This window comes from Chelonus insularis, unplaced genomic scaffold, assembly GCF_013357705.1.
Source record: "Chelonus insularis isolate UGA/USDA-ARS -01 unplaced genomic scaffold, ASM1335770v1 contig_3_pilon, whole genome shotgun sequence".
Taxonomy (NCBI): Eukaryota; Metazoa; Arthropoda; class Insecta; order Hymenoptera; family Braconidae; genus Chelonus; species Chelonus insularis.
The window spans coordinates 1,206,678-1,228,099 of NW_023276556.1; the positions used below are offsets into that span (position 1 = coordinate 1,206,678).

General features: G+C 34.2%; 1 protein-coding gene across 1 annotated transcript; it reads left to right on the top strand.

The window, feature by feature from the left end:
- The first annotated feature begins 1,471 nt into the window (after positions 1 to 1,471).
- Cph (Chronophage) lies at positions 1,472 to 21,195 on the top strand. The gene is made up of 3 exons (XM_035085956.1): positions 1,472 to 2,097; positions 12,896 to 13,339; positions 17,909 to 21,195. Exons 1-3 carry the CDS (start codon positions 2,061 to 2,063, stop codon positions 19,972 to 19,974), a joined length of 2,547 nt encoding a protein of 848 aa, XP_034941847.1. The 5' UTR covers positions 1,472 to 2,060; the 3' UTR covers positions 19,975 to 21,195.
- The last annotated feature ends 227 nt before the right edge of the window (positions 21,196 to 21,422 follow it).

Sequence of the window (21,422 nt, forward strand, 5' to 3'; positions counted from 1 at the left end):
AAAAGAAAAAATATTAAATGATTCAAGTAACTCAAATTTGAAATTTGGATAAAAAATGTCTATTAGTAAATGTGTTGTTAAGTTAAAAATAAATACCGGAGATGACCAAAAATTTTCAAGTTTAGAATATATAATAATAGCTGTAGCTGAAATATACGATATTTATTTTATTCCAAGTAACTAAAATAATCGAATGATTTGAAAGCTCTAAGAAAAACAAAATGATTTACGTGCAAAAAAAAAAAGATATCGTTGAAACAAATAGAGAATCATAAAGAAATACGTGTAAATAAAATTTTTCTTAAAAACCATAAAAACATCATTTAGACTACGTGTCATATCCAAGTGTTTGGTCTTGGCGGGATTTGGTGATCTCCAATCTAAAAGTTAAAACGCGTGTAGTGCTCCCCACTATGATTCGCGGTCCACGGTTCATCTTCCCCACCCTTGTGTACGTCGCGCGGTCCTCGCGGCCTCCCTCCATAAGCAGCGGACGATATCCCCGTTCCCCTCGAGGTCACCCTCTCTCCTGGTTCACAGTCACGTTAGTTATCTCACTCCTCAGCTGCTTCTTCATGTTGGCGACTTGGCCCTCTCTCTTCAACTCATGTTGTCTTTCATGTTCGGTTGTTCTCGCATCCCGCATGCCCGCCTTTCCCTCTCTCTCTCCCTCTCAGTCCTTCTCACTCTCTCGTGTCTTTTCCTTGTCTCCTTTCTACTCTCTTTTCGTCACTATTTCCACAGCATCCCTTTCTCGCTCTCACAGGAATTGCTTCCCGATGCGCGAGCCGAGTTACCCCCACTCTGGGGGTGAAAACTACCCCAGGACGCGTGGGGTGTCCGGTCTGGCGCCGAGGCGAGCCGAGCGCGTCCGAAGCAGAGCGCAGTGCCCGACACCAGCTCCTGAACGCCACGACTAGGCGCACGTCCGGCACAGTCCACTCAGAGATACGACCCATGCCGGACCATCGCCGCTGGTCCACGCCGGAGCACCAGCATCCGACGTACCAGGACCACAAGTACCAGTGACGAATCATCTGCCTTACACGAAAGATTCGCGATTCAAAAACATTATTATTTCTTTTTAAATATATATTTTACATATTCTTGGAAATGTGCGTGGTACGATAATTACACCGTCCAATATATTTTTATTGTTTACCACGATATTATTTCGTTAATCGAACGATATTTTGCTTTCAAAATAGCCCTAACGGCTTCAAAAGTCTTTTTTAAATTCCTTGACAAGACCAAGAAATTATTGAAAAAAGAAAAATGATTAAAATTGTTTGTCAGTGTGGTGTGATTTTGCTATGGATTCATAACTATTTTTAAAATAATTATCTAAGTTGAAGAGTGATTGTCATTTCCAATAGTGTTTTATTTTTCTTCATTCTTTTGTTTGTTAAGGAAGAAGTTTGTTTTCTATTTATATATAAAATCCAAGACTTGTTGCAAGTGTTTTCGTGAATGGCAAGTTGTTGATTTTTTATGCCTAATTGGTGGATGTGAAAATTTTAATAATATACATAAGACAATGGAGATATCAACGGTAATGTCAAATAATACACATGTGACAGTTAGTTTAAATTGTCACGCTGTTTGACCGCGGCCTAAAACCCGCGAAGACGGTCATAAAACAGAATAAAGGACAGGATCCCACGAGCATGTGGCGCTCCTTCATCTGATGGTTCTCCTTCAACATCATATGCTCAAGAAAAAATAAAACAAGTATTATATGAAGAGTTGAATGTCATTTCATATTAATACGTGATATAATTTAAATATAATTATGTCGTAAAAAAATACCATAGAGACATTCAGTGAATTTATTGTTAAATGAATTTTCATCTATTTATTGGCTCCGTGAATGTCAATAAACGTTCGGAGAAACGAAAATAAAAAAAAGGAAAAATAGTGATCAATTTTCTAAGGAATCCTACAATCTGTTACTTCTCATCTTTCACAAGAGAAATACAAAGTCTACGTGAAGATTATATTATTCGACAATTCTAATTGTCCTCGTTTCAAAGTGATTGTCAAAAATCCAAAACGTCAACATGAGGATCAAAATGCCTGCAGTTCGTATCGCTCAAGGTAACTAATTTTTATCATTATCATTTATACTTATCTATTATTTATTTTACTCATAACTATTTCCTATTATTTATTTATAATTATTCAATCAAAAAAATCTAATAAAAATATTTTACATACTATTTACTTTGTGTAATTAATATCGTCACAGATATCTGAATATAGAAGAAAAGTAATATTTTATTAATTAAGTGATATTTAAATAATGAAACTCGTGTAAAATATTTTTATTAGAAAATACAAACTTTTTTCACTCTAGAATATATTCTTGTTATTTTAATTCGTTTTTAATAGCACGGATTCTTCAACATAAATGTATCTGTTGAAAGTTTGTCTAATCGTTTCAATTGTCTGCTAAATGAATATCATTAAATTTTTTTCTTCATTTTTTTAACATTAATTTCAATTTGATACTTGTACAATTGCTAACATCATTTATCATTTAAATTATCCTTGTTTGTAAAATGAATAAAATTGGATAAAATAATGAATATAATTTGGAAGAATATAGTAGATAAAAATATTAAAGAGAATAATGATAACTAATTATAAATATTCCTGAATACTTAGTAAGTGTTGAATCTGGAAGCGACGGATGTTAAATGAATAACGAAAAAAAAGTATTTATAAAAGTTTACAAACGATGTAATAATATGTATAACAAAGAATAACAAAAAGAAGCTAATTTGTTTGTTGGTTGCATAAAGAGAGTTAGAAAAAGAAAAAGAATGAAAGGGGTAAGACGCAACTTGTTGAAAGTATCGACGGTAGAATTTTTAATTAGTATCTCTTGAAATGCTCTGACTATTTATAAGAAAGAGAGAAATCAGTAGACTAAAAGCTACAGCGATAAAAGATTCTGTAGCGACATGATATTGTCATGCGCACGGTTTTTAGACTTTTCCACCCCCATCAAGTTGAAAGATCCCCTTCTTTGCTGAAAATTTCTCTTTCTTCTTCATCTACTTACTACTGCTCTTGTCTTGGTTTCTCTTTTTTTCTTCTCCTTCGCCTCAACGGCGGTAGCTTCGTTTTCTTAATTACACCAACGCGGTTCTTTAGTTTGCGCGACGATGCCGTGGAGAAAAGATGCAACATCTTGCACTCATTATCACTCAACTATTCCTCTATTTACTTATTAACGATGTATGAATCAATCGAAATAAAAATACAAAAATTCATTGATTCTTTGAACAAGTGATGAACTTGAATATTTGTCGAATTTGTCATCTTAGACATTTCTGGAATTTGTTAACTGGAAAAAACAAAGCTAAAAGATTTGTTTCTGATTCACAAAAGTTAGCAAATAAATAAGATTTAATTATTTACATTAATTTGCTTGTAGTCAATTAAAAAAAGTCTGTAAATTAAGTTGTAGTATTCCTATTCGATAAAAATAGATGTTTGGGTATTTTTTAAGTATATTAAGACATTAAAGCCCTTGACGAATCAATGATGAATATCATCCACTAATAAATGAGTATAATTAATCTCACATGCAATAGTGTAAAAAAAAAATATTTATGTATCTCGCAACAGCAATTGTGTCAGAGCTTTTAATGATAAATAAACGACGCAGGTGAGTAATAAGGAACACTTTGTCAAAGAGAAAATGTGTCTGCATTAAAATCATTTAGCACTCGAGATCAATTAGCCCGATGGTCCGAATATGCCCGCGAGTGCAAGATATTCCTCGGATGTTATTTAGCAAACAAAGTGCGTTTAACGCGCCCCTGTCGGCACGTGCGCGACATATGCCTAGTGTATCCGTTAAATATTGTCTTTGAAGCATCCCGGCTTCTAAACCCTTCTCTCTCCGCTTCATCTCTTTCTTCATCCGCAGCTTCCCCACTCTGTGTCTTTTTCTTCCTTGCGATGCTCGTAAACCCGACAAAAAACTACTTTGACTTGATTTCTCAGATTAACCTTCGGGCGTCGGGCGCGTGGCGTACCCCTTTTTTGTCTCTCATCCTCTTCGCTCGAGGGTTCAGCACGCGCGCAGGTAAAATCAACCAGAAACTCATTCTCGCCTGTTTTTTTTATTTTTTCATTCCTCTTTGCGTTTATCAATTTACTTAATGTATGCTCTATATTATTTATCTAGACTATTCCGGTATTTTAAATATCAGAAGACTGGAAATAATTGATAAAAAATTTATTTTCAAGAGTGGGAAACTTCAAACCTGTTCGTTGGTTGTTGCCCAGATGGCGTCACCTATCGATGACAGACAAGTCATTGATTAATTCACTGATTTTCAAATCGATTCATTATCTCATATTGACTTTTAATTTTTATAAAAAATATTCAGAAAAACATCATCATTAACTAAATAAAAATAATTGATTTATGTAAATTAAAAGCTTTGCTGTAATTAATTAATTAATCGTTAGTAATTAATAAATTTTCACGGAATAAGTTTTTTCTGTTTTTCGTTCTGGTGGGTTTATTCCCTTGACTCGATCCGAGTCTTTTCGACAGTATCGTGGCTGTATATCGTCTACCCAATCTGGCGGCCGGCAATTGCCCCCTGAATTACGATGTCATCGAGTCGCGAATTCTGTTGGGGATGGGTTATTGGCCCTTCCAGCAGTCAACTTCTTCCCATAAAAAGTAATAATATCAAAGCATTACAAGCTAAATGAGTAATTCAATAGAAGTAAATTTTTTAGATGCATAAAAAAAATGTAGTATTGATAATATTTAAAGTAGAGTAAAAATTAAATTGCGTATTATAACACTGTGCGTGTGTGAGGTAGAATGAATATATTCATCAGAAAATATCAAGAAGTTGTGAGAATAAGGAAAGAATACATATTTATGTTGTTTAGAGTCTCGGTTTCCCAAGCCCATTGTCCGCCATTGTCCGAGGGACCCTCCTTCTAAGGTGCGAACTGCCTTTCGAGTAATGATTTGGTCGTATTATACACGCTTTGTCGGTCGTTCACTTGTTCTGTAAAAAGGGGGACACCTCTGCTGTTATGTATCTCTGAACTACCTGACCAAGGGTCACTTCATCTCAGGATTTAAATCCAGGATGTAAAGTGTTTCCCCTACTCTCTTTATGCGATTATGCTCCATTACTGGACCCATTTCTCACCTTGTACCTGTTATTCTTTTTTTTTGCTGAGTACCTGCTACTGCCTTTAAAGTTAATCTTTTATTTTCTTCAAATTATCTATTTTTATATTATTAAACATTCATTTTTCTCATTTATTGACCTTTATCCTTCAACACATAAACCGTCACCGACTCATATTTTATTCCATGACACGTTTTTATTTACTACTCTGTCGAATGAAAAGAAAAAAATGACGCCGTAAATCGATGTCATCTGTGAATTATTATTTTCGATATTAGAAAGGGATGAGTCATAAATTAAATAATAATAATTTAAATTTTTAATTAAATTCAAAACATTTATTTAGTTATAAAACAATTCATAGTTTTTAATTAGAAGTTAGTAATTTAATTTAATATTGAAAATAAATCTCTAGATGTTAAAAGAAACTGCTAAATCAATAACAGAATTAGCGATGTTGAATGAATTTGTTATACCCAATAAATGAATTGATGTACTTTATTAATTGGAAAATATTCATATTTACTTCATTAACACCAATAAGAATCTTGATCAAATAAAATAATTATTGAATAAATATTTCTATCAGCAGAAGAATTATCAATGAAGCAATTAAATCAATCTTCCTACATGAAAGATTATTGTTTATATAATAATTAACAAATAGTATTTCGATCGATTAGTGTAGATATTTAGAGATCTTGTATAGTAGGTATATAAAAAAAGAAAACAATAGATATAAATGTGATTGGAATGAATGAAAAATTGCCTAAATAATCGTAAGTAGGTTAGAAGAGAAAATGAAGAAAATAGACAATTGAAACAATCAATGACTATTCTAATTGGTAATCCCACGCGGTGTTTTTTGGCTCAGTGTACTCATTTATAGATTGAAATGGCCGTAGGTGTAGGGCGTGTATGTAAATCAACTTCTGGTGTAAATACGAACCCTCGGACATCTATAAATACATTTTACAGTTGGAGACCAAGTTCAGGGGAACTCCGAGGTTACGAAGAGATGTTTTTAGATTTTCTCCCTGCTTGGGGATATACTATCTTCCTCTTAAAAACTTTTCTCTTAGCATTCACGTGCATATGACGCGTCCGCATGCTACATAACATACACACATACATTCCGCAACTTTGTATTATAAAGTATAGAAACAGAAACTGATCGTAAAGATCTCGCGTCCGTGGAAAATCTCTCCATACGCCAACACAACTGATGGGAACTCACACCGCCACCGGAAGCTCGTTATTTTAAAAAAGTTCATAAGATACAGTAGTGTACACTTGGCTTGGGGAAAAAACACGCGATACAGATGCCTTTAAAATCTTATGCTTGATTAATTATTATTTTCAGTAAACCTCACATGCATCCTGCTACATTATGTTCTTATTTTATCATATGTTTCTTTCCTTCATTAATTTATTCTTCTCTTATCAAATAAGACATTTTTTTAATTACTCGAAACCTTGCGAAATTCATTTTTTCATCTTCTGCTCAACTTTATGAAGTTTTTTTCATTAATTAATGTTTTAATCATTGCTTTAAGGTGTATATTTAAAAAATTATTCAGGAATGAAATACACGGACAATAATTAATCAAAAATTTTCAATTAATCATTAACGATAAAAAAATGCTTTAATAAATAAAACCATTATTCAGAATTTGCCGTACTTTAAATTAATTTACTTTGTTTGTAGCTTTCAATCAATCAATTCAATCCACTTCATATTATTGCTAATTTCAATTGTTTTTCACACCTCAGTTATTTACATTACATCCTATTACGTTATTAAATTATTATGAACGTTTTTGTTTAATATTAAAGGCTTTTAATTCCATTTTTTTCAATTTTCAAATGAAACTGGTTATCCAATAAAATATATGGACAATGAAAATGCAATAAGCAAATACATTCATTGGATTTACACTTTCGGCCATTGCAATTACACGATTGGCTCATATCTATTGAATAACACTGTTGGAAATATTTTTTGAAATAGTAACTCCACGTTACTATTGTACGAAATTGGACCAATGCCAGCCGTAGTAAGATTCTACAGGGGGTAATTTTCTAGAAGTAATGCAGACCTTTAACTTAAACAAAAAATAAAAAAAAAAATGTAGCGTGAGTTCCTGTTAGTTTATCGACATATTCTTAGTACATAAATCGATATACATTTATTAATACTTGTCTAATCTTGTCAAATTAAATTTTTTCGATGAATTTTGAACATTAATTATATTAATTTAATTAAATTATTCAACAAATTATTTTTTTTAAACAATTATACTCAGAATTTTGCATAGAAAGATGTAATTTGTAAAGATTTTTTTTTGTTTTTCTTAATTATATTAATCGCTTCTAGATAATTCATTTAATGTACCTATCATTCAAAAATAGAGGTCAGACTACTCTGAAAATTTCATTAAATTTATTATATCAATTTTTTTTCTTAATCTGTCAATTTTTCTTGAAATTTATAATTATTTTAAAGTTTTTATAATTTAAAAAAAAATTATTACAACAATCCGACCTTGATGTCACTCAAAATTTCCGGTATCGATAACACAATCCAAACTTGTAAACTAGTGATCTTTTTCATTTCATTCAACAAGAACCATACGCAAGATTCTAAGGAATAAGTCAAACGTGTCCAAGCATGACTCAGGCGAGCCTGGTACGACAAGCAGGTCTTGGTCAGAAGTGTTTTGGGTCACTGAGAAAGTATTCGTGAGGGTAAACATATCATTTTACAGTATAATTAGTACTTATTTAAACAAAAAAATTAAACTTTCTTGATTATACAAAGTCTTTTTCGTTAATAATCTAAAACCATGTATAGTATATAAATGTAATTATAAAAACAATAAGTATGAAATGTAAAACAGTTTGTTTTAGTGGACAAAATATTTTAGCATTTAAAATTCGTTAATTATCCCTTGCTTACATAGTGTGATGGTTGTCAGTGTGGAGGGGTTTATTAAAAGTTTACGCTGGATGTTTTGCAAATGCGTGGTTATTGCGCGCGAATTTTGTGTAGAAGGGAATGTTTTGAATGATGTAACGAGCGCTGGGATATATAGAAGCTTCTAATTAAGCAGCGCGAGTAACGGTGCTGGACAACACAATGTCCCAGAGTTTTGCGATTCGCTGCGTTCCAACCTCATTCTAGTGTACACAACACTATAACCGCTTTTATTCTGCACTTTTCATTGTCCTCAGGCATGGTTAAAATGAAGAAACACAATAAATTTCGAAACAAATATATTCAGCCAACGTTGATGTTCTAGTATGTCTGTACATAAACACGAAAGTACATGTGGTGATACGAAAATTAATATTGCGGGTGTACGGAAGTAAAAGTAAATCCGTGAGAACTGATTTTGGAAGGATTGAGTATAAGTATATAAGGTGAAAGCATCACAGTTGGAACACCTGGAAAGACCATAACTGTACCGCACATGATTTATTTTTGATCAAAAATCACGAAAGGGGTTTTTCAAAAGGGAATAATATCGTGAAGCTGTGCTGCACCTAAACGTCTTGAAAAGATCCCAAGGGGGGACAGGTCAGTTTCTAGGACCTGTTTTTACCAAGCGTACTCAATGGACAATGTCCTGCACGTCGTTGTCATACAAAAGACTCGTTCATGGCTAGATCCTCCCACGATACGCATATGGAGCGAAAACGTCCATTCAAAATCCGTGAGAACCAGAATTTATATTTTTCATAAGTAAGAAGTGAGTGGCATTTTCTTCAACTAAATCATTCTCGCCGTCTCACTGACTTATTTTATATCCGCTTGTTCATCTACCCGGGAAATTGTCCCATGCTTATTTCTAAAATGATCTCATTTACTATTCATATAATTATTCAGTGAGGATTAATTATTCCGATAATTTTAGTTCCATTGACTGATTAAGTGGAACCTGTAAGCATATTCATTCGTATGTGGGTGTCATGAGAAGGCCAATTTCAGGAAAGCTCTTTCATTCATTTAACCCTCATTTTATTCTTTTTTTTTTTGAGTAAAATAATTTTTCATTCTTTAATTATAACTTTTTATACAATACAACATTTTTGAAAAATGATTTTTTTCTTTTTTATTATATCATTTCTAATTTGACTATGTAGATTAATTATAATTTTCTAGGTATAAAATAAAATTCATTCATTTACTCTCACATAAAATTTTTTTTTGGACTGAATCATCCATCTGGTTCTAATATAAAAAAAAACTCAGCCAATAAAAAATATATAATTTAAATTGATTTGATTATTTTAAAAAACAATATAAAAAAATTAACATTCGATAAAAATGAATGCTTAAAGTAATAAAAATATTTTAAACAACTTAAGCGATCAGTTAAATGTTAAGTTATTCAAAAATTGGACCAGAAGATCTAACCAAGTGTTAGGAAGCAGAAATAATCCTTCGATAAAAAATCTCCCAGGGTACAGGTATACTTTTTATACGAATTCGCATCCTGATTCGGCCAACGTACTGCAGTTTTTGTCGTCGTTTTTGAGCATGTCTCACGTGGAGCTTGGGAAAAACGGCTGGGCAGCCATCGCATTTCTTTTGTTCATGCACGTTTTCGCGTCATGGTCGAGAAAGAAGAAGGCCTGACAACGCAAACCAAGAGAGGGTAGAGATGAAGTTGAGAAAAGGGGAACCGACGACGACGACGTTTATCGTAGAAAAAAAACCATCACCCCTGACGGAGAAAGGTCCGAGAGGGTTGAGAAGAGACACAGAGAAAGAGAGGAGAGATATCAACAAAAAAGTTGGAGAAAGGAGGTCGGTTTTCCTATATAAAAATTCATTCTCCCCCTATGTTACGAATCAAGAACTCTCTGGCACAAATGTGCGCGCGCGCTAGAAACTAACATATGAGGGTCCTTATTCTATTCTTCTGATATCCTACTTGGGGCCCAGCCCCCTTCCACTAAGTCCTCGCCAGTCAGCTTCCAAGCATGGACCAAACAAGACCCATGCCTTCAATCTAAGCGAATTTTCGGTTACGAAGGGGTCGATAAACATTTAAAAAACACGTCATGTAGTGATCCTTGTTTCTTTTCATTTTCGATTATTTATGTTCATTAATAATCGATTGTGTGTGAAAATTATAGTGCTAACACTGTGATTTATTTAATTGTCTTCATCATGGCGGCTAACAGATCCAGATACACCGGTTGGTATTTACGTCTTAGAATTTTTTACCAACATAAATATTTTACCAACCACATCTTACCATGTTTCAGTGGAAAAATTGATGATTGGTTGCTACCAATCACTAAATCAAATTAAATTATTGGATTTTTCTCTTTTTATTTATTTTTTTTTTTTATGCTTTCTTCAACGAGTAATTTCAATGAAGTATACCTTGATGTACGTGCACATGGCTGTATACTCTCGTCTCGTGAGGGTATCCCAGTCCTTGACTTGCGTTGGATGTATGACTGAAGGGGCAGGGAAACTTGGAGGAAATTGGTGCGACTCAATACTAATGGATAATAGAATTATTGGTTTCGACCGGGACGAGCCCCGGGGATGATCGTAATTCGATTGCTCAATGTGTCCTCTGGACGTTTTGACAGGACGAACGTCCTAACAAGCTCGATGCCTCAGGACATTTTCAAGATACCAGATCTTCTCTCACTTGAGCTTTTATTACCTCACATATATTCTATCTGTTATTTCGTATAACATTTTTTAACATTTTTAGATCCAAAGTCCAATAACTCTACTACTTTAATCATCTCTATTTTTTGATAAAATATTTCATTCACTAAAAGCTCAAATTCGAGAAAAAAATCCATCAATTATTGTATTTTCAATCAAATAAAAAATTGAAATATAGTTAATTGATGGTTGGAATAAAATTTTTTAAGCAGATCAACCATTTCTCAATAGTATGGCAAAGTATCCATGAAATTACAGAAATATAACATATCGATAGAAAATGATTGAAGTATATTACGAATGTATGGGCCAATTTGTAAGCAATCCAACTTATATTCGCTTGGCAATATTGTATATTATGTTGGGTTGTTCAAGACCAGAAGGCACATATTGGCGTTCGTTTTGTCCCCGTCGCTTCACTACTTTTTTGCTCTTGCTTCTCTATCTCAACAATAACGTTCCCTCTTGTCCATAACTATTTATACTCAGGATATGATTTCCCGTCGCTTCGGTAGCAAAGTACAGCCTCCATCTTCCGGCTGATTTTTATCTCCACTCCTTTCTCATCGAAGACATTAATCCTTGATATATCTTCATAGCATAAAATGTCTTCATTCACTACCAGTTCTCTGTTATTCTCTTCTTTCGCTACTTTTCCCACCTATTGTGAATTTTACGATTTTTCTTACATTTATTTGTCATCAATAATAATTATCGTCCATCATACCTTTAGGTTCATGATATATACCTGCAGGTATAAACGCGGATGTCTCTTCATTTGGAATTCGTATCGTCGCTACTGTGAAGAGAGGGTTAAAACCACTCGCTCGCGTGTGTCGTTCTTCTTAGCTCTTACCCTGTATTACGAAACTGTGTGTGTGTGTGTGTGTGTGTCTGAGGCCAACATCTGCCCCCGAAAAAACAAAAGCCTTTTGTCGTTAACGACCGGTCGCGCGTCTCTCATTTCTAACCGAGCGCTTTTGAATCGTAGGCGAGTATAACGGACCACAAGACTTTACTATTGAGTCCATCATCATCATCATCACATATTCTTTCTCTTATTTTCACATCCTTATTCTCTTCGACGAAGTTCTTTTTTTAGGAAGAAAATAAATGCACTATTTAAATCAGAAGATCCACATTCTGGTTTGTCGTTGTGGAGGTGTATGACAAGTTTGACATGTGGGGAAAAAAATTAAATGCAAAAGGTCCAAAAAGGAGTGGCTTCAAGTCCAACTTGCGCAATGGACTTTAAAGTCAATGATAAAGGCTCCGCCCAAAACAATCTGTCGACACTTGTCTATAAAAATATATTCAAAATTATGTAAAGAGGATAATGAATAATTAAGCATAACAAGATTTTCATGCTGAACTTTTTTATTTAAACTCAATAATAATTCACTCAAACTTTTATTAGTGAGAGATATAGTCTATCTTCATAACTTTTTATACAATTGTTGTTTAACAGATTTGTTTATTCAAATTATTTCTCACCATTCAGAAATAATTAAATTCACTTTGTAAATAAAAAGAATGATATTAGATATTTTATGAAAATATATGTAAAACAAAATATTCATTACATTTACATGCATACAAATATTCTTTTTCTGTATGATATTTTTCTATTCTGCCAACTTGTTCACATGAGAATGCTTGTGATGTGGGATGGAGATCGATATATGAACTTCTGCCAATCTCTATGTTAATACGTTTCTTCCCCATATATGTTGAGGATATAACGGACCACCAGGCTATACTACAACGCGCCTAGAGGGCCCCTAAAAGTGAATTGTTACGTCTGCGGGTGACCTCGGGACCTCTCTGCGGCCAAAGAGCTTCATAGTGAATTATATACATTCAGCTGAGAATCACAGCCGCTATGAGATAGCTCTTGGCTCAATTTTTATTACCCCTATTCTGACTTTTATTGCGCTAAATTAATTCTCTACTTTTCACTAAGAAATTAATTTACTTATTTATTTAATTGATAAATTCTATTAAAATGTCTTTTTTTCAGCGGAGCCATCGCAAGGAACAATAGCTCCAGACACTGTCCAGTGTGGTGGCTGTCGTGCATCTTACCCTCTCGGCGAAATAGTTCGCTTTATCGAGCATAAAGTCAACCACTGTCGGAGTAGTCTACAAGGGTGTCATAGTCCTCCTCCGATAACAGCTCACGAGGATTCAGACCCTGAAGATGCTCTCACGCTCAAGTCTACCGATCAAGAAAAACTCAATTCAGTTCCAAGCATATCTGCGCCGATAAACAAACGAGTTGGAAGGGTGGAAAGTCCACCCACGCCGCAAGGAAGTGCACCAGATACTGGAAGTCCGATTGAACTCAGAGCGAGTGCCAGTTCAACTCCTAAGAGACGTACTGAAGGTACTGAGGAAGACAAAGAAGAACCTAAGAAACCTAAGACCGAATCGGTCGATGCTGATACCAACACTGTCAATTCCGGTAAATAATTATCCCTTTTTCTTTCTTTTTACCTAAATGTGTGTTTTAAGTAAATGTATCAGTAAATGCCGAAACCTTTTTTTTTATATTCATTTTATTTAATGAAACATTTATTATTCAATTCGATAAATATTTGAAATTGAAAGATTATTTTCATTTATTAAAAAAAGAAAAAAAAAATCAGAATTAAAAATTGCAACTGTCAAAATAATTCTTGTTAAAATGATTTGTAAACTGGTACATTTACTTCAAACATAATATTGTTTATTATCGCAATAAAATAAATGATAAAGATATTATCAATAAGAGTATACATAACGGAGATTTACATCGACAAATTTGATAGTAAGAGATTACTTTTTACAACGAGAACATGCACGACACGTGTTCTTCATCAATAGAATCGCAACAGGGTAGTCTATATCCAATGGGAGAAACGAAAAAAAAAAATCGTGGAAAGTAATACAACAGCTTTCTGCTCACATGATCGCTTGATATGTGGTCCGATGGTCACGAACAATAGTACCGCAGATTCGATTTTTTGAATTTAAAGCGCTCAGGCCCAGGGGGGTGACACACTGGCCAGCAACAATCGCCCTTCATGTTCACGGGGGTTACATATTGTCATGTTGTCCAGGAACATGTGCGGGTGTCGAAAGAAATTTTTATGCCAATCTGTTGAATTGTTTTTACCAAAAATCACCAAAATTCCTCGTTGACATAAGATCTAGATAATCCCAATGCTGATATATGATTGAAATCAAGTGTTTTTTTATTGTAAGTTTAGCAAAAGTTTTTAAAAAATTTCATGACGATCAGCTTACTAAGTCTAACGACTTGTCACTCCTCCACCCCTTTTGCGACTCCCCTTCATCTCTTTTCTAGATTGAACAAGAGGATCCGGATTTAACCCTTTAACGATGAGACAGTCTGCTGGCGTGTTTCTGTCTTGTTCAACTCGTCCAAGCACAACTGACACCCTATTCTAATTCCTCGGACGTTTTTGTCCACTTTTTTTATGACCACGAATCGCCATCCAGATTCATCAGCCCAATTAGAGTCTTCCTATTGTTAGGACACGTGGTGTGCACGAGCCAGATTCTCTCGTAGTCTATCTTTATCTCTATAAAATGGTTAAACTATCAAACTCATCGTCACATAAAAACACCAATGAATACTTCGAAAATCAATGATTTGCTAAATATTTTTTAAACTTCATATTTAAATGGAAATTAATTTTTTATCAGTTTCGTCATACATTAGCATATAAATCTACAGATCCTTTTTTTCTAAATTATCTATCATTTATATCTTTATCTTCATTCATCTTTGATTGAATAAATTAATTTTTTTAATCTACCGAACAAAAGTTAATGTGTGAAATATTAAAATTTTTTAAAAGGTCAAATGATCGATTTTTAAGAATTAGAATCTTGATGATAAACGTTTGAAGCAAGCCCACGTTTAGATTTTTAATAAAATATTAGAATATACAAATAGTGTTTTGATAGATAAAAAGAAATATTTCCCTTAGATCAAATATGATTCCTATGTCAAATTTGCAACACTGTCAACCTTTAAGAAATACAGATTTGATATGTCTGTCACTTTTGTCTAGCTAGAATATTAATTCACGCCATTCAATATGACGTGAGTTGTGCGCAAGGGAAACGGCCAAGCGGTTTTCTCCCTATGTGTGCTTTTCCGCCTCTTTATCGTCACCCAAACCCTCAACCAAGATGTCCGGACTCCCTGGTAGCTGGAGGCGCTACTGAGAATTGCTCGCGAATTGCCTGTATCTCCGGACTTGTTCGTAGTTTATTTCTTTCTATCCTTCTTATATTATTTTTTTGCTCGTTTTTCTCAGCATGCCCTTGGCTTCCTCACACTCCACAACAAGATTTACACTAGACCAAATAAAAATAACACAAACAACATGAATTTTCTAACAAAAAATCAACTTACTCATTTATTTTTATTCTTTATTAGAAAGTGAATGTTGAATAGTTACATTACAAGTAAAAATACTGATTTTTTATGGTTAATTTTTTATTGTTCTACGACTTACCATTATGGAAAATATAATAGCTTTGGTTGGTTTAGTTCTCGTGGATTTTGCGGTTGACGAGAGAGAACATTATTCTTTCGATCCTTTTTACATGGTGGTGACGACTGTGACAAAAGAAGTGGTCACTTGGCAACATGAATCACATAATATGTTGGTGTTCAAATAAAAGTTATTCAATTCTTCAAAAGTAATAACGCACTCACCGCGTTAAATGAGAAAACGAATTCATTTTTTAATTATAAAAAAAATCTTTAACCGAAGTTATGTAGTGCAATTTCATGAGCAAATTAATCAAGAAATTACGGAAAAAAATTGCAAGTTATTCCATTGAGATACAGATGATGTATATCCCTATATCATATGTGCACCCTTGTATTGTGCATGGACAAAGTGCATACGTCGCATACGTTAGTCAATCGATATTTTAATATTGTTGACGAACGTTTGACATCAAATTACCTTTTGTCCATACGTGAAAATCGCCTGAAGCCAAGATTATTGCTGCTCTCTGCTTCTACTATCAGTTACATGTTTGAGTATACTTTTAAAATCGATTTTAAATCGGTATTTATGATTGCATGAGAAAGAAAATAGGTAAAGTAAAAATACTACAAGTTTTAAAAGTTTAGAAAAAGAAGCTTTTTGCAAGATGATTTTATATAGTTAAACAATGCCATTCCAAACGATTAACTCGTAAACGTCTCTCGAGCCAATTTGTCGAGCAATTTGGAGGGAAAATCACCCGGTCACCGCGGTAAAACTTTCATGATGCTATGAATAAAAAGTCCTTGAGTTTCGATTACTGTATCTCCTTCTTTTTCTCTCTACTTTTTTTCCATTCGTATTCAACATCATTTTATTATATTTCTATGTTTATAAACAACTATAAAAAATATTCACCAGCAAAATTAAATTACTTTATTCTTCTATAAAAAAAAAAACAAATCCTTAATATATTTATTTATTTACTTTTCCATTTTTCTTGTAGATAAAAAATTTTAAATTCATTGCTGGCCGCACTCTCTGATGCGTAGAATAATAAAGTAGTTAAGGGTTGGCAAAAGAAAAGAAAAGTGACGGAGAGAGAAATAATCCTGAAGGATGGCCACCCACAAAGTTTGCATATGAAAGCCTGCGAATCGATACACCTTTATAGTACTCGGATACTTGCTTATCTTCTTGACTCCGGTACTCTTTCGACAGTATTTCTTTTTTTTTCTCGAGGGAACATTTTTCAAATGGAATATGGCATTTTTTGACTTTCCCATTGAATTAAAAATATAACAAACCAACTATAAAGCAAACGGAGAATGTGATAACTTCTAGAGGAAAACAATAGACTCTATCACTCTTCTTCTGATTTGCCAAATCAATTCGATTTATATATTCCCCCTTACCGAACCACTCGAGAAATTACAATCAATCGGGATAGACTACTTTAAGACGGTCGTTTCGAGTCTCCCTGAAGCACAAAGATTATCCGATACGTCTGAAGAAATCCAAAAGAAGAGAGGAACGTTCCAATTAGGATCTCTTTATCTCGTCACCACCCTACCTCTCTTTCTCTTTTTATTCTTTATATCGGCTTCTTCTTTACCTTTATCCTTTTCTTCAACAACGAAACATTTGGATACTCCAGAAAAAAGCTTGATTCATAGTCAAAGACTTCTCTTTTTATCTTACCAACGTCTCTATAACTTAAATTAATTCATGGAAAGTTGAGATTAATAGATAAAAGAATAACAAATATTCAAAAAAAGACTGAAAGTATTATTTGTTAACTTTTATTGTCAAATAAAAAGAAGTAAGTAAATAAAAAAAAATTTTTAATTCTTGAAATATTTGAAATAGGATATATAGTAAACAATAATGTGGTCAGACAGCTGTTCAGTTAAATAATAATGCTTGGATGAAATGTAAAAATTAAAATCACTATTCAATGATAATTTTAATATAAGCCTTGGGGGTTTATCACATATTGGGTCCATTTCGCACTATCCGAGGGGTGATTGCTTGATGACACTCGCCTCAATGCCCTACGAAATAGTTATGGATTTTTAGGGGCGTGAAAAATGGCTGAAAATCTGATATTCTCGGATTAAAAACATTGAAATTCAAAACCCGTCTCATCGTGACTGTCTTTCGATGGTGAAAAACCCCTGATCTTAGCCGCAGTGCGGAACGAAACGTCGTTAAGGGTCAGTTTCACAACCCCCGACAATTTTCTATTCTTATCTCAGCATCGTTGATATTATTTTTAAGTTCGCCCTCATCTCAAATTTTTTCTTTTGCTCATATATAACACGATGCACATGTGAAGACGCAATTTGATACAGACGCGCGTTTTCTCTTAACTTAGGAATTCAATCGGCGAACAACAATTTTCACAAGAAAATTACTGGGGAAGTTATTGGTGACTCGAAATGATATTTTATGATATATTTTAGATAAATGGATTGTCACAAGAATAATAAAACTTTTGTTTCATTCTTTTGTTACAGAGCCAAGATGTCTTCAGTGTTCTCAATGCTCACGGCGTTTGAATTCAGCTTGGGAATTGATTCAACATGCACAAAGTGTACATGGAGCACGACTTTATGGAGCATCAAGTTCATCAGCAAATTCATCATCAAATACACCAGCTCCAAGTCCACCAACGCCAACACCTAGTCACTCTCATCACTTGAGTCCACCGAACCATTTAAATCTAAGTGGAAAATCATCAAGCTCATCAGCAGCCAATTCTTCTGGTGGGACCAGTTCTAGTGGTAGCAGTAGTCGTCAACTACAATCATCAGCATCATTGGTTGCAGATCCACTCCATAGCTTTTTAAGGCTTCCTCAACACTTAGAAAGAAGTTTTCCTCCAATGTTTAGGCCAGAATTTTTAGCATTAAACCCTTTAGCTGGTTATCGGGGACTCCAAGACCTTCAAACAGCTACAAGAAATCTTCAAAACCTCGGAGATCCGTTGCGAGCAATGGATGGTCTAAATCTAGGTGACTCGTTGGTTAGAAGTTCACTCGACACATTAAACAATGCAAGAAACCTTGCCAATCTGACTGAATTATCACATGGTCGATTAACTGGTCAAGGACATGCACCTCAACTTGAAGCGAACCTGGATTTTTATTCGGCGCGTCTAAGGAGCCTCGCTAACCCGTCCTTAGGCGCGGCTCCAACAAATCCCCCCTCCAATCCAACGCCAATTGTCTCTGGTATACAACAACAACAAACTCAACAGCATTCAGTCGATGTTGTCACAAGTCCAGCATCAACGAATCCAACAAATCTTACTGCTCACAGTCTAACCCAGAAGGAAAACTCTCCACCTTGCTACAACCAGAGTCCAGTTGGTCACAACAATAATAATTCAACGGACAGTGAAAAGGCTAGTCCACCAGTTGCGTCCACTCCAATTATCGCAGATACTTCCGAGACTGTTTATACTTGTGAAGTCTGCGATAAAAAATTTAGGTTCCAATCTAACCTTATTGTTCATCGCAGGTGTCATCAGGATAAGGAAAGACAGTTTCAAGAGTCGACTCAGGATGGTTCCGGCATCGCCAGGTGTGAAGTCTGTGAAGTCGAGCTTGCGAATTATTCTGAGCTTCGGAAGCATATGAGGAAAGAACATCAGGAGTCAATGAATCCAGCAAGTCCTCAAGGAAGTGTTGAAACAGTTCCTGATGATGGCTCTAGTTGTGATGAGAACATGGATCTTGATGAGGCAGAAGAAAATGAACAGAAAGTTCGTGCAGATGTTGAGGAAAATACTCCGGAAGATTTAAGTTGTACAACACAGGGGCAAAGCAGCGAAGAGAGTAGTGGAAGAGTAGAACAAAAACCTAGCTTAGTTGGTGACCTCATGGAGAAGTTTGGCCTCAACAATATTGCACAGTATTCAGAAGCTTACAGACAAGCGCTTCAGGAGAATCATCGAGGTGGTTTTCTGAAAACCGAATCTCCCTCGAACCTTACTAACTCACTGAACAACAACAAAGAGAAAGACAGTGCCCTCTCACCAACAAACTTCAATTCTTCAGCAACCGCAAATATTTTCTCTGGTCAGGGTTTTCCACGAGCTGGGCCGGATTTTGGCGGACTATGGCTGCCCAGTCCGCACTACCTCGAAAATAGTGAATTCCGCAAAGTTTCTAAAGCAGCAACATCAAGTTTATCTCTCCAAGGTCTACCAAGTCCTCTCTTAAAAAAGGAACGAAACGGTAGGAATGACACATGTGAATTCTGTGGTAAAGTATTCAAAAACTGCTCAAACTTAACAGTCCACAGGAGATCACACACAGGCGAAAAGCCATATAAATGTGAATTATGTTCCTACGCATGTGCACAGAGTTCCAAGCTCACGAGGCATATGAAAACACATGGAAGACATGGAAAAGATACTTACAAGTGTCGCTTTTGCGAAATGCCATTTTCTGTGCCCAGTACCTTAGAGAAGCACATGAGAAAGTGTGTTGTTGTTGTTCAACAAGGACCTAAATTAGGTCTCCCTTATCCTGGCAGTCAAGATGAAGATTCTTCGCTTAGTACTAAGGACACTTGATCCTGGAATGGCAGCTTGCCGCCGCCTATACCGCCACTGTGGCCGCATCGGCCTCCCTATACAGTTTACTGAAAAAATTTTAAGGATCTGTTATCAGAGGACTTACTAATCCTTTTCAGATCCTTTGTCAGTATGATGCGATAGTCGGGGTGATACCTGAAGCGCTATCCTTCATCTGTGAATAATCAATACCACATTAGGGCGATCAATACGTCCATATGAGCTCCGAGGATTGCAATGATACTTTCCTCATTGATTCTGGAGAAGCCAACGTGCAAATATGCCTCAGGCTCTTCTTTCCAGTATCGGATGAACATAAAAAAAAGAACCAAGTCAAATAAAATAATGAAATGACTACTCAAACGAATAATCAACGAGAACTGATGGTTACCACTGGTAAAGTTTTAGCCAGCTTTTAAAGAATTATATTAATTAATAATATAAATAATTATAAATATCTGAAAAACGAAGCGTATACATGTGAATATAAATATGAATATAAATGAAATAAATAAATCTATATAAATATATAAATACAGATATAAATTATATATACACAAAGACGTAAAAAAAACACGAAATAGCAAACTTTATTATCGCATTAAAGATTATTTATTTAATAATATATAAATATATATTGTATAACGGTAATATATTGTAACGAAGTGTGAGCGAATTAGTTAATGAGAGGAAAACGTTTTTTTCTTGTATAATAAATTCAAAACCGCATCCTGTTTAAAAAAAATAATTCTGCGGAATATGTAAAATGTATTATATTATTCTTATTAAGACAACAATAATTATCATGATACATTATTGATAGTATATTTAACTTATCAGCTTTTATTACGTTGCTTCCAAATGTCAGTGTGTCTTGATAACAATGGTCACGAGGCGCAACGCTACATTTATTTTATTTTCATATATATTTGATTATTAATTAATTCTTTAATTAGTTATTAATATTATTATACGATTCGAGAGATAAAGAAAATCGTTTTGTCTGAGAAGTTAGGAAGATGCCAAAGTTGTCTAGGTTTATTATCCGATCTTTAAATGATCGTCGAAGTGATCACGAGGTTTAAAAAAAGTAAGATCTTACTATGTATTTTTGAGCAATAATCAATTATATCAAAATTGATATCAGAATAATGACGATTAATTAATTGTAATTAATAATTTCCTCGAGTTCACTCCGTACTTGAAAAAAAATGAACGTTATTATTGGTACTATTATTATTCTTATGATTATTATGTTATTATTATGTTATTATTACTATTATTATTGCTATTATAATTATTACTATTGCTATTATTACCTTGATTATTTATTATTGTACTAAGTTCGTTGATAGTATTGCTGTCGTGCAGCAACAGCGTGCGATTCGCCTCGATTTTCGTAGTATTGATATGGAGCAAAATTAAAAAAAAAATTGCATCGATTCCTC

Excerpts from the sequence above, each read along its gene's own strand:
- Cph (XM_035085956.1), top strand. The coding sequence starts at position 2,061 with ATGAGGATCAAAATGCCTGCAGTTCGTATCGCTCAAG. Across the intron at positions 2,098-12,895 it reads TGCAGTTCGTATCGCTCAAG|CGGAGCCATCGCAAGGAACA; the intron begins GTAACTAATTTT and ends TCTTTTTTTCAG. Across the intron at positions 13,340-17,908 it reads TACCAACACTGTCAATTCCG|AGCCAAGATGTCTTCAGTGT; the intron begins GTAAATAATTAT and ends CTTTTGTTACAG.